Here is a 14,626-nt window from a genome sequence, read left to right on the forward strand (position 1 = left end):
ATAAGAGTAAAAACTTCTAAAAATAGAAAGGGGAACCTTAGTTGAATAATCCGTTTTGGGAAAGAGGGAACATTATAGTGACTGGGAGGGACTATAAAACTTTACAAAACTTCTCAAAAATCAAGTAAACGCGCCAAACAACTCCCGCTTCTTAATTTTACAAAGTCACCTCATAGCTCTCCTCCCTTCATCAAATTCAAATTCCGAAATCAAAATTTATGGTAAAAATCAACCAATGAAAGCAAAAAATTCGACCCCGATTCGAGCCGCCGGACAGCGTTCTATCCCTTCAACCCTCCTCTTTCGCTCACCCCAAAAATGGTAATACCCCTTTTTTTCTAATTCTATTTTTTTTTTTTCATTTTTTGGGTTTTCAATGAATAAAATGTCCTGATAAATTAATTTCGTCTGTTTCATTGAAATGTATACATTTTTCAAAATTTCTCGCGTATTTTGAAAAATGTATATAATTCAATGGAACGGAGTAATTATACAGTTTGCCGAGTAATAAAGAAAGGAGCAAAGGTGGATCAAATGTGTCTCTTACATCATTTCTCAACCGCAAATTGAATACCTCTACTACTACTACTACTACTACTACTACTACTACTGCGATTCCTGTTCACGAGGTATGTACTTTATTTACAGTTTATTGGATTATTGTTACTGTATAATTTTCATTTTGGGTGGAGCCAAAGATTCGGTACTCTTTGGTTCTCGATTGTAATGTAATAAAGCAAAATGATTCACTAAAGTTGTTGCGCTTTTTTCTACTGTGGAATAGCAGTCCTTCTATGTGGTTCTTGACGAAATTTTCATCTTGGGTCATTCGGAAATAGTTTATTTGTGTTCTTAACAAAGAGGTAGGGTTGCATACAAAAAGATTGCAACTTTCTGGGAATTTGGTCCTAAAATTGAACTCTAGGGTTTTGGTGAGTGTTTGTTTGGCTGCCTAATAGATTCATGTGAAATTATATTTCTGGGAATTGAGTAAGTGGGCTTTTGTTTGATCATCTAAAAACATGAAATCTACAATGGATTTTCTAATTTTTACAAAATTTCGAAAGTCACTGCTTTGTCACTAAGTGGAAATTGCAAGATAAGGGAGGTTAGATGTATGCAATGCAAGTAACCAGGTGAGTGGAAATTTCCATGGGCATTGTCGTTACCCCAACGCCAAAATTTTTATAGTTTGCTCGGATATGAGACAACCTTATTGTATGAAACGGCCAAAAGGTACTCATGACTTGTCAAACTGGTGAAAAAATTAGCCGCTATCTGAATTAACCCTCTTCTGGAATTGCTTGAATGTTCGTCTCTTGGGTTACTTTGTGAATCTTACCGAGATGATTAATGATGCATCACTGGCAGGTTAAAGATGAGATATTTGAGAAACCTCGTGAAGGAAGTACATGTGTGATTGAAGAGTCTATGTTTAAGCTGTTAAATACGAGTAGTTCAGAAGCAAATAACAGAAAAAGGTCTTCTGAAAGCCTGACTGGTAAGTGTTAGAACTTCACGGGGTTTATATCCACTATAAATTTCTACGTTTTGTTCATAGAAAACGTCACAAAATTCTGAAGCATTAGCTTAGACGGAATGGAACCATCGTGTTTTCCTTTATTTCTCCAGGAATATGTTAATTGAGTGGTATCACTAGCTTCATTGTTCACAGGATCCAAAGAAAATAGTTTCATTTCCTTTAGAGATAGCTATCCTCTTAATTTGTTCATTATTCGAATTTTGAATTGCTATCACTTTCAGTGACATCTGAATGCTAGGTAGAATGGGTTAAACCGTGAAGGCAAGATCATAATAAAAGAATTAGAAGAAATAATATGGGAATTTCATAGTAGTGTGTCTTGTTAGTTTCATCTTATGCAAAAGGCGCATCTAAGGTTCCTGAAAGCGTTATAGCTATCGCCTTAGCTACCTTGAGCTTAAGCTTGACTGAAGTGCGCCTCTTTAGACTAAGCTCGAGGAGCATGGGCAGGAGAAGGGACTAACGAGCAAGGAATCATGGATAGGAGACGGAACTAATTATGCATAGGTGGTTGCGCTTGGCCTGATTATCAGGCAACATTTTCTAGCCTAAAAATAATACTGTGTAAAATGATTGCTGCTCACATTGTCGATCACAGTGAGTATATAAGGATGTTATCTCTACTTTGGCTGATTTTCTGAGTATATGGCCATATGGGTACCCCTGTTTGATTCCCATCTCAAATATATTAACTAGTGCTTGTCTGACATACATCTCAGAAATAACTCCGGTAAAACTGTGACCTAAATGTTTGAGTACATGACAGCAAACCGAAATAATTTCATAAAAAGGGTTATGTTCCGTTGAAATATTGAAGCTTTGTATCTCCTTTACTGTCTAAGAAACTATGAAAAGATGTAAATTCATGTTAAATGTGCACGGCGCTTTTGCAAGCTATCAGTCATCTCTAGTCTTTCAGAATCACTGTTGTACTGACCATCTGTGCTTTGTATAATCTGATCGCAGCATTGTCAGGATTACAAGGTGATGCAAGAAAGATTGGTCAAAAGCACTTGCTAGTTCTTGGAGATGATCCTAAACCTAAACCAAAGCGGAGAGCTTACAGACAAGTTTCAAATGGCAACGAGAAACCAAAGCCACTCTACAATCATTGTATGTTTGTTATGCCATCAATCTGGAATAATCGATCTTTTAACTATTTCAAATACCATACCTGCATTTTGTCTTACGTTACATAGACTCCGCTAAAAGCATCAATACCTGTAAATCCAAGTGTCGAACTTGGGTATTTTTTATAAGAGACCCTCGTGTTTTTAGTTTAAAATCATGACCCTGACACCAAAACGCGACCATTTTGTTATATTTACGGTATCTAGTGAGATTAAGCCATAACATACAATACCTCGACTGCTACTGAAACCAAAGTTACTAATGCTCATACCCATGTCTGAGTGTCTGAGTATCCGACATAAGGTCATTGAAAAGTAGAGTCAGTAAATTACTCACTGCTTATTGAACATTCAATAGAAGCACTAAAACCTTTTTTTTTTTTTTTTTTTTTTTTTTTTTGGCAACCGTAAATCAAGAGTTTTACAATCGCATGGCCCGAGAAGCGAGACCATGTGCTACAACATTAAGGCTTCTAGTAATATAAGCAAAACTTAGACAATGAAAAGATGCATAAAAGACCCTAAAGTCCTGAAGCAAGTCCTTGATGCCATGATGAACTCCAGCAAAACCTGCAAGCTGACAAACTAAGGGAAGACAGTCCGACACTACCTCAAGGTGAAGAAAACCCCTATCGACAGCCCATTGAAGAACATCATAGATCCCTAGCGCCTCCGCTTGCAGAGCTGATTCGGCCTTAGTCTTCCTACTTCCGGTGTCAATGATAACCCCATCACTATCGTAAGCGACCCACCCTATTGCCGCGTCCAAGGTCTTCAACCATCCAGCATCAACCTTTATCCGAATACCCCTACAGTGACCCCGGCTACCAACCATATAAAATGTGTGACCATCCTTGATATTCTGAATATCTTCATTTTGTACCAACTGTGACACACATCCTTGCATTTTCTCATTATACTTCTTCTCACGCAATTTAGATTGCAAGTATATCTCAACCTCTCTAACGATAGACTGGAGAAGAACGCATGGCATAACCTGATTTCCTCTAAAGACCGCATTATTGCGAGTAGTCCAGAGGCCCCATAAAGTTGCCAAGAAGACTAAAATTCGACTATCACCCTCTTCCAGCTTACCTAAAAACCGAATCCAGTTCATGATCCAATCACCAAGCGGGATCATCGCAGCACCTTCGACCCGAATCCCAAGGGCCGTGCCTGCCCAAACTCTGGAAGCCAAGGGACAATCCCTAAATATATGCTCAATAGTTTCACTGTAATGTCGCTCCCCCATACACATCCGACATGTATGATCCCCTTCCATTGATCGTTTCTGAAACTCAAAACCTACAGGTAAGGTATTTGTAATAATCTTCCAAATCAAAACCTTCCACGCATTTGGCCCTGGTAAGCTCCAGAGGCGGGATTTACAAAAACCCCTCCCTGCCATAGTGATTCTTGATTTATCTTTTAAAGTGCCATGTTGTTCAAAAAACTCCATGAAGGCAATGCCGTACCCACTCTTTACCGAATAAATTCCATCACTCGTTAGAGGCCAAAAGACTTCATCATACTTTCTAGACTTACATATGGGAGATGCTATTATCCAATCCGCATCCTTTTCCTTAAATAAAGCACGCACTAGAGAAGTATTCCACGTGAAATCTCTATTCCATAACTCCCGAACTTGAAGGCTTCCTAGATAAAGAAAAGCCGAGTCAAGCAAACAATCCTTCGGTTCCGGTGTCTTTGCATTTACCCACCTTGAACTCCACGCATTAAGGCTAGATTCCAAACCTGGTTTCCAACCCATGTTATCAAGGACCAGCTCCAGGCCATAGGTAATACTTTTTATCCCCCATGAACAACCCGCCCCATTTTTAGGACGTAGTCCATCCACAAAAGTATTCCCTCCAAAAATCCTTCGACGGAAAATCCTACTAAAGTAAGAAACATCCCCCGAGACAATTCTCCAACCATGTTTAGCAAGCAGTGCCTTATTGAGACATCCCACATTTCTAATACCCAAACCTCCCGAACTCTTCGGGAGACTTAGAAAATTCTTACTGCACCAATGAAGCTTTTTCCCCAATTTACACCCAGCCCACCAAAATTGTGCCAACAGAGAATTGAGCTTTGCTGACACACTTACCGGAATTTTGAAAACCGATAGAAAGTAATTTGAAAGATTTGATAGGACTGAAGAAATTAAGGTAAGCCTACCAGCTGCCGATAAGAATATTCCATTCCATGAAGAGATTCGTTTAGTAACATAATCCAGGAGAGAATCGAAAATCCCCTTCTTAGATTCCTGAAATTCCGCAGGGATCCCCAAGTACTTTCCAATACCTTTTGAAGATCGTACCCGAAGACAACTCATAGTCTCTTGTGCCTTTGCTAGTGTTGTACTCGGACTAAAGAGAATACCAGATTTATCTAAATTCAATCTTTGCCCCGAAGCTTCACAATACTCATTCAAGATCCTCTTTAGATTAGCCGCCGCTTGGCCCTTATCTTGAAAGAAAAAAACAGAGTCATCCGCAAAAAATAAATGCGAAATCGGTTCCTCATGTCGACACAGTGCAATCCCTTTCAATAGACCCACCTCTTTCGCATACTCGATCTGACCACCAAGTACCTCCATACAAAGGATGAAGAGATACGGAGATAAAGGATCCCCTTGACGCAAACCACAATGAGGTTGGAACCGTGGCAGCGGGGCCCCATTAAAAAGGATCTCATAAGAAACTGTCGTAACGCAATTCATAATTAGTAGTACTAATTTTTGCGGAAAGCCAAACCTCTTGAGAACTGCCTCCAAAAAGTCCCATTTAATTCTATCATAAGCTTTACTCATGTCCGCCTTAAAAGCACATCGACCATGTTTTCCTGATTTATGGCTCAGTATACGATGAATAGCCTCATGAGCAAGTAAAATATTATCACTGATATACCGGCCGGGAATGAAGGCATTTTGTGATTCACTCACCAGAGATCCCATAACCCTTGCCACTCTATTAGTGATACATTTGGACACAATGCGCATGAGGACATTGCAAAGACTTATGGGCCTATAATCCGAGACACCTTCTGGGTTATCAGTTTTGGGGATAAGGGTGATAAAGGTTCTATTCGATTCTCTTAAGACTCTCCCAGAATTCAATATAGATAGCACAGCCTTAGTTACCTCCTTCTTCACCAAAGGCCAGCACTTTTGATAAAAACATGCCAGGATACCATCCGGACCTGGGGATTTATACGCTCCCATCTGGAAAACCGCACCCCGCACCTCTTTAGCCGTAAAAGGCTTGAGGAGATGATCCGAGTCAGAGTCCGAGAGTAACCTTCTGACCGGAGAGAGGATTCGATCAAATGAAGCCATTGGTCTCCATTCCTCACTCGTTGAATCACTATCACAAACTTCGTACAGAGCCTGAAAGCTTTTTTGGAATTCGGAACTTACAAGATTGTGATCATAAATCCACACCCCATCCTCACCTTTAAGACCATGTATATAATTCCCCCTTTTCTCCCCTCGACCCGATTGAAGAAGAACTTTGTACATGTATCACCATCTACGCTCCACCGCATCTTAGCACGTTGTTTCCAAAAGATTGCATTAGCTTTAGCAAAAGCCTTAACTTCCTCATTTGCTTGTATATACAATTCCTCCCCTCCACCTGAGACATCCAAATTCATGCCATCCTCCAACTTTTTATCAAAGTCATCCCATACCTTCCTCCACTCACCCTTTTTATCCAAAGCCCACTTCTTGGCCGTAGTTCGTATCCTAGCAAGCTTTCGAACTACTATAAAGGCCGGCGAACCAACCACCACTTGTTTCCACGCAACACGTATCCTATCCAAGCATTCCTCATGATCCAACACCCACGCATCCATTTTATATGGTCTTTTTCCTCCACTCTCAGTAAGCTGTAAATCAAGCTCAATTGGAGCATGGTCCGATAATTGAACGGGATAATGTTTAATACCCGTGTTTGGGAAATGAATAAGCCAATCCTTAGAGCCTAAAGCCTTATCAAGCCTCTCATATATCCTTTGTGCACCCTTCCGATTATTACACCAAGTGTATCTCGGCCCCTTGAACGGTATATCAATTAGTTCATTCCTAATTTTCCAACTTACAAACTCATTTGCCCCCCTAATAGGGTTTTGACTACAACTCCATTTATCCGAAAAACAATCCACCTGATTAAAATCCCCAATAATAAGAAACGGGTGTGTACAAGATTCAATCCATGCATCCAATTCATTTAAAACTGAATAACGTAAATTTAACTCCGGAGCACCATAAAAGAGCACAAGATACCAAACGAGCCCATCATATTTCTTGACCAAAAGCACAATAAAATTATTACAAGCCTTAACAAGGGTCATTTTTGCTTCCCTTTTCCAACCCACCCAAAGGCCACCAGAGGCACCAACAGCATCAACCCCAAAATGCTTCACAAAACCTAACGATCTAAACATCGGAAATACTTTATTTGCATTACATTTGGTCTCGATAAGAAAAAGGAAATCATAATACTTACTATCTAATAACGCTCTTATCTTCGGAATTGTAGGGGCGAGCGTGTTATTTAGACCCCTACAATTCCACACAAGGCCCATCATGGTGACGGAGGAGGTTGTGTAGGCCCAACCTCCGCAACGCCATCAGCCTCAAAAAACCCAGAATCAGCAGTAGCAGTAAGGAGTCCAGGACCTCCATTAACAGAAAAAGAGGAAGAGTCACTGGAATCAATCATAACCACCTCCGGCACACTCACTCTAAAGCCATAATTCATACTCACCTCCCTACCAGCCAGAATACCCTCTCCATCACAGCTTCTCTTGGCAAGTTGTCTCAAGTACTCCTTTGCATTTTCCAATGATTCTTTTGCCTGCTCGGGCACAATGTACTCAACAACATCAGTACTGCACTTCCGTTTCCTTGCCATCCTTATTTCCTCCCCATGAGTTTGTTGTAAATCAGAACAATGATAAGCATCCGCCAACCCCATAAATCCATCAGAAATGTTTCCTGTTGAAATCTCGGCCATAAGCTTTGCTTTGTTCCCAACAAATAGAACATCAAACATCATGACCTTCCCTTTCCTCGCTTCCTTCACCCAATTCCAGCTTAGCAGCGGCCCTATCTCCAACCTCCTTAAAGACTGTCCAAGGGGTAGCGAGTAGATGACCCGACTTGCGCTTCTTGTTCCTTCCTCTCAATACCCACTGATTTCAAAGAAATAGACCTTGCCCCCTCAAACCCATGCTCACCAAATTCCTCCCTCTCTTTCTCGGTCGAAAGCGATTTAATCTCCCTAACCCCTTCCCTCCTAGCCACTTCAGTTCCAGACCCCTCAGAAGAAGATACCACTATCACAACATCAGTAAACCTTTCCTCAGACGATTCCTCATATGCCTCTGCAACAGCAGCAGGCTCCTCAATCCAAGCATCTTCAGGTGCCTCTGACATAGAAGAATCAGAGTCACTAATGACAATAACTTCATCCTGGTTCCTTCTCCCCTGTTCTGTCCCTTCATTTGGACGATGCTCATTCAAATTGGTGCCTTCCACTACCTGATGAACAGACCCATCAGGGTAGTGATACCGTATAGGTATTCCACCAACAGGTGGATCAAAAATTTGATTGAAGCCCCTTAATTCATCATCCCACCGTGCCCACTGTTCATCACCTTCCACTCTACTACTAATAGCCTCCTGAATACGCAGATCCCTATCCAGCACCCCACTCATATTACCTTCACCTGCATAAAGCACATAAGGGTCATTCTCCTGTAACTGCCTTAAAACATCTTGAGGCTCTCTACCCAAACCCTCCCCATGATTACCAAACTCTTCTTCAGCACTATGATACATTTCATTATTCTCGTTCTCCTCATCCAGCCATCCCCCCGCACCTGGAGCTACCTCCCTTGCAATTGGACCCTCAGTGTAATGCATATCCGTGTCCTGAAATGGGACATCAATGCCAATGCCAGTGTCAGAAACCTGAGCTCTGTCCACCCCTTCCAGTCCCCCTTGTGCTTCATCCATAACAGCATCCCCCTGTCCCCCTACCATTCCAACCCCCTCTCCACTCCCATTCGCTCCTTGTCCAATTCTGAAAACAACTGGGCCTGCAAAAGGTTGTGCCGTGACAGCAAACCTCATACCCGGAGTAACCCTTCCTCCAGCAGTAACACCCAAATCAAAATCTACATACCTCTCTGGTGACTCCCTCCTACTACTCTGCCCCGTCCTATTCCTATTATTCCCCACCTTGACTCTTGGAGATAAGAACTTGGTCGTAGATGGCATGGCCCTAAGATCCATATTGAACATGGTGTGATTGCTGTGGGCCTGGAAAACAGCAAATCCCCTTTCCACAGACCTATCCAGCATCCTCTCAATCCCCGACACTACAGATACCATACTCTCCCTACATTGCGCCCCTTTGTGTCCTATTTTTCCGCATTTGATACAATACTTGAACACATTCTCATATCTGAATTGCACCCAAAGTAAATGACCCGTTTCCATTGCCAAAAAGAAACCCGGCATCAAAGGCTCATTTAGCTTAATACAGACCTTAATTCTGAGATAATCATTCTCAGGCACAAGATGAAAAGGTTCAACTTGAAATTGATGGCTGAGAAGTTTACCCGCAACCTGAGCAACATGCATGTTGAGATATTCAAATGGTAAACCACACACCCTCACCCATACTTCAGCAAAGGGAAACCTAACAGTCCGGGGAACCGTGTCAGGATACCACCTTGCTAGAACCATCACAGCACCATCCACCGTGACCGTTGTTTTCGCCAACAGCCTTTGTAAGTCCTCAACCTCTTCACAATGAAAAACATAGACTTCCCCCATCTTGAACGCAGTAATCCTCCCATTAGAGGACCACTTCTTTGAAATGATATCATTAAGTTTTTCCGCCTCAAACAGGCGATAATCCACCATAAACCCCAGAATACAATTCCCCCAAAATTCCCTTGACACCCCAACTCAACAGGGGGATCCACATTGATAACACCACCCGTTCTTGGATAGCGCCAGACATTAGCATGAAGAGGATTCATAAGATTGAAAGCAGCATCAGGGTGGGGTTGGTGAACATTCTGATTGTGATGCTGATATTGATGATGATTCTCACTACCCGCACCCTCATACTCTTGATTGAACCTTCCAAACTGATGTTCAAAATCCATCACAGAAGAAGAGCTTGTAGAACTAATAGTTGTATTTGAGTTTGTATTAGGAAGTTTTGTATTTGTATTTCGTAGAGAAATGAAGTGGGATGATTTAGATTGCAGACCCACTGCCATATTGATCAGCTTAAATAGTAATAGGAGAAATAAGAGGAATGATACGTCAATCTTAATTGACACTTCAAAGTGGAATTGGGAAGATCAAGATGAAAAATAAAAGCAAACGACACCCAATTAAGAGGGCTGCAGAGAAATTATTGCGATATTAAAGAAGGATTTACACTTAATAGAAGATCAAAGATCAGAAAAAAGCTTAGGGTTAAACGAAACCAATTAAAAGATTAGAAAAGCAATGATTAGATATAGGTAGGAATGTAGGTTAGCATGAATGGAGAAAATCAAAAATCCCCCAAATTGCAGAAAGGGGATTTAGGGTTTCAAAAACCCAATTAAATTCACTCTAGGATAATCATTACCACTAGGTAGAGCAAATTTAATACGGAACATAACAACCCACAGGTTCCCAGCCCAATCCCCTTCACTTCTTGAGCTGTCAGAACACTTTTTTGGAAGATTAAAGATTAGATTAGATATGCAGGAAGAGTATAGAGAAAAAAGGAAAGCTCTCGAAAAGAGAGGAAAGCTCTCTCTAGATTTTTAGAGAGAGGTTGTACACTTAATTGAACTGTCAAATTGTGTGTTTTGAAATATAGAAGCACTAAAACCTATTGTCATCAACAGATGAAAATGGAATTGGTTTTTGGGATTCAGAGAGAGAAGGCATCGACAACGATGCAGTCGGAAACAAGGAAGTATGGGAAGGAGTTGGATCAACTACACTTGGTGGACTAGATTGGCACTAATTCAGCATGTTTTTTTTTTTTACCATATCCACCTGAATGCTGTTTCTAATTCTGGTTTGTTTTGTAAAATGATGTGTATTCGCTTCCGTCCTTGCTGCTAAATGACTGCAAATTACGGAAGACCAAAGACTATAACTTGTAGTCTTGTAGAGATGTGAAGCATCAAGTATAATGTTTTGTAATCCATGAAGTATTTAAACACAGCAAGTATGAAAGTTCCCTTGCTAGATTGATCCACTTTCGAATGCTATGAAGATCAAATGTCTAGACTGAACTGAACTGAAGTACGCACTTTGAGACTGAAAAAACATTAGTATTGCGTCTATTCGTCTTGATCCAGAAAATCGTATATTGGACGAATCTACTCTTATTCGGAGTATTGGAAAATGGAAACAAAAGTCGAGCATTTGCCTACATGTTTAAGTAGTGAACTATAGACATTGGACTACTTGAGGTTGCTTTGATTGCTAAGACCAAATCGGTGTTGAGGAGATGACTTAAATGGAAAACATTGCTGCAAAGGGAAAACCAAAAGTATAAGAACACAAATGAATTGTGTTTTGTTTTATGTTAAAATCTCTAAAATTTTAAGTTTTGACTCAAAATATTTTACTTTCGACCAAAACTATAAAATTGTCTCGTATAAATTTTTGCGCGAACAATTCCGTGGCCAAAACTCATTGTTCTTGACTTCAATTCAGTTCAGTTCAAAACAACAGAACGTAGTGAACCCTATTCCCAGGGTGACAAGGGTGTGAAGTGTGATGGACGGTGTGTACAAGACTCGGGAGTCGGGACATAATCACCGTGGCATGCTTGACCAAAAACAAGGACACGAGAAAATCACCTATCTAGTACGACAAATCTAAATTGACCCGATCTGATGGACCTATTTGCCCAATCTATAACATCCACAACTCCATTCATAAATCATAACACAAATCACCCCATTTCCCCTTTAGAAGATCACAAATTCTCGTTATAGACAGGAGATATCCGTCTATAGCTATAAATGGACCAAATATCCATCCACTTTGCATGGTGAGGCCCAAAAATATCACTACTTTAAGCATATTTAGCCCGTCTTTCACTTTAAACGGATATATCCGTCTATAACGTGACTAATTATTAGAATATTTCAATCCCAAGAAAACCGGGCTAAATATGCAACAAATCCAACTTGATCACCTGACCTGAATCCGACACGATTGACCCGTTTACGATGCTTAGACAAAGCCCAATCCCAAAACAACACAAATGTACACTTTCCTTGATCAAACAAATATCTATCTGTCCTCTATTTTTTCTACTTGACAAACTTCACTTTCTCTTTCTCTCATTTTGCTCTTACTTTCAGAGCTTCCCTTACTACTTCCCATTTTTTAATCAACCCTTTTCAATCAATCAATAAATCAACCAATTAATCAAACTTAAGATTTGATTGAATTTCTTCATCATTTTCATCATTTTTTTTTCTATTCACATATACCCAAAACGATGTCGTTTTGATCAAAATTCTGTAATTTAGGCAAAGTTTCTTACTTTCTTCTGATTCGTCGCTGAAGAACAGTTCTCATGAGATATTCCCAGGTGTTTTCTCCCGAATCTTTGCGTTTTTGATTCAATTATTTGGTTTTATTCCTTTTTTATTTAATTTTTAGGTTTAATCATGAAAGATTAAAATTTCTATCATTTTTTACTGTTTGATTGTAATTTTGTAATTGAGTTTGTGAATTTTATGAATTTTGTAGTGATCGATTGATTGATTGCGTTTTTGTTTGTAGAGATTTGAGCATTTTATGGGAAATTCCTAAATTGAGGAAACAAAATTAGGGTTTCGCTGTAAATTAGGGTTTTGATACTAGGGCTGATTTGTGGGTCAAGTTTGGTATTAAAATAGTTGATGGCAAATTGGTCGTGTGAGGATTTGATGAATTTAGACTTAAACTTAGGTCCTGTGGGTCCCACAACTCAAGATGACGGACCGGAGACCGAACCGTCTTTAGGGGAGTCTCTGGATGTAGATAGGTTGATGATACTTAGTCAAAGGACTAGGCAACAACGGTTGCGTTGGAGGCAGTTGCAATTAGCGGTCGAATCTGATGGGAATGAAAGCGGTTTTGGTGTTGGGGCGGGTTCTGGTGAGGATGGTGGTGGACCATCTCAAGTTGGGGAGGGTAGTGTTGCTACTGAGGAAAGGAGCCCGGAAGTCGTGAAGACGTGCGAGCATAATGTGGCTTCGTTGGAGGGTGATTCGGTGAAAGAGGAGGAAAATGTTGAAAGGGTTTGTAGTGAAGGAGGAAGTTTTTTCGATTGTAATATATGCTTGGACTTGTCTAAAGACCCTGTGGTTACGTGTTGTGGTCATTTGTTTTGTTGGTCGTGTATTTATCGTTGGTTGCATATTCATTCCGATTCCAAGGAATGCCCGGTGTGTAAAGGGGAAGTTACGCTTAAGAATGTTACTCCTATTTATGGGCGTGGGAACTACACATATGAACCTGAAGAGGATTCGGGTGAAAAAATTCCTGCTAGACCCTCAGGGAAACGAGTCGAGAGTTTGAGACAGACTATTCAGAGGACGGCGTCGTTGTTTCCTATGGAGGAGATGATCCGGCGTCTTGGTGCAAGGTTTGAGCTGACCCGTGATTTCTTTCACCTTCCAGGTGGTGAAGGTGATTCTGAAGCGAGTACCAGGGCTTCGTTATTGAATAGAATAATGACAACCCGCGCACTTCAAAGGGAACGCTCTTCTGCTGCTTCTTCGGAAAATGTGGTTGACTTGACTCAGGATAGACCCGAGGCTGTGCCTCGTAGGCTCCCGCCTTTAACTTATAGAAGAGGGCAGTCACATAGAAGTGGTTCTGGTGGGACCTCTCTTGAACGATTCGTTGAGGCTTCTCTAAGAAGGTCTCCTCCTATAAGAAGCCAAGAAATGCAACCGTCGTCACTTGATGATAGGGATTCTTTCTCCAGCATTGCTGCTGTTATACATGGGGAAAGCCAAACTGTGGCTACTTCAGTTGAGAGTGATTCACTGGTCTCCCATTCAACGTCCTCTTCAAGAAGACGGCTTGATGCTCCTAGAGGCTCGGATATGGATAGTGGAGATTCACGTGTGTCGAGGAGGAGGAGACTCAACTAGAAGATGTGAAAGAGGGTTTTAAAATGCAGGCATTCACAGACCACAGTTGTGATACTTCGTTCACTTGTAAGTGTAAGTGTATCTTCGTTGTTTTACATTCCTCTGTATTACCCTTTTTTGTTTTCAATAATTATTACATGATGTGTACTATCTATTTAATCGTTGATGTTGATACTACTTGTGTGCTCTGTTGTCGCTTTTTTTTTTTTCAGCAAGAGCGCTCGACTTGTATGTCTGTAGAAGGTAGGGTAGTACTGTACTAGGGTTGTCGTCCTCTCTACTGGAGCGACATAATTCCATCTTGAATCTTAGTTTATTGTCCCAGATTGTTAGCCATAATAATAATAATGATAATAATCACATTGTTATTCTGGTGCATTTTCGAAGAGTTCTTGTGGTTGCTAATATGAACTTGCAGTCGCTTATTTCTTGCACAGTTAATATCTTTGATTGAAGGACTGATAAAATTTAACGACGGAGAAGTGTATTGATTTCCTGAACAGCCCTTCCCTACCCCATTTGGTTTTTCCTTCAGATTTTGATCTGCAGCTGTTCGCAAAAGAATCTTAGTATATTCTGCATGCACAGCTATCTGAAGGTTCAGATTTCCTAGTAATGCTTTCTTAAGCGGACGCTGTCGAAAATAAAGCATTGGTTGGATTGTATGATTTATCGATGTTGTGATTATATTCTTCTCCTCTTACCATGCATTTTACTGCGATTATCTGCTTAGGTTATTTTTAAACAATCTCGCTTG

At 40.6% G+C, this 14,626-nt stretch overlaps 2 protein-coding genes across 2 annotated transcripts; both read left to right on the plus strand.

The window, feature by feature from the left end:
- Positions 1-127: 127 nt before the first annotated feature.
- On the plus strand, positions 128-10,961 carry LOC141642201 (uncharacterized). The gene is made up of 5 exons (XM_074450919.1): positions 128-321; positions 497-629; positions 1,372-1,501; positions 2,510-2,656; positions 10,603-10,961. Exons 1-5 carry the CDS (start codon positions 236-238, stop codon positions 10,722-10,724), a joined length of 618 nt encoding a protein of 205 aa, XP_074307020.1. The 5' UTR covers positions 128-235; the 3' UTR covers positions 10,725-10,961.
- A 1,019-nt stretch (positions 10,962-11,980) lies between these two features.
- On the plus strand, positions 11,981-14,046 carry LOC141642197 (uncharacterized). Its single transcript, XM_074450914.1, has 2 exons — positions 11,981-12,314; positions 12,509-14,046. Exon 2 carries the CDS (start codon positions 12,628-12,630, stop codon positions 13,867-13,869), a length of 1,242 nt encoding a protein of 413 aa, XP_074307015.1. The 5' UTR covers positions 11,981-12,314; positions 12,509-12,627; the 3' UTR covers positions 13,870-14,046.
- Positions 14,047-14,626: the final 580 nt, after the last annotated feature.

This window comes from Silene latifolia, chromosome 2, assembly GCF_048544455.1.
Source record: "Silene latifolia isolate original U9 population chromosome 2, ASM4854445v1, whole genome shotgun sequence".
In the NCBI taxonomy this organism is placed as follows: Eukaryota; Viridiplantae; Streptophyta; class Magnoliopsida; order Caryophyllales; family Caryophyllaceae; genus Silene; species Silene latifolia.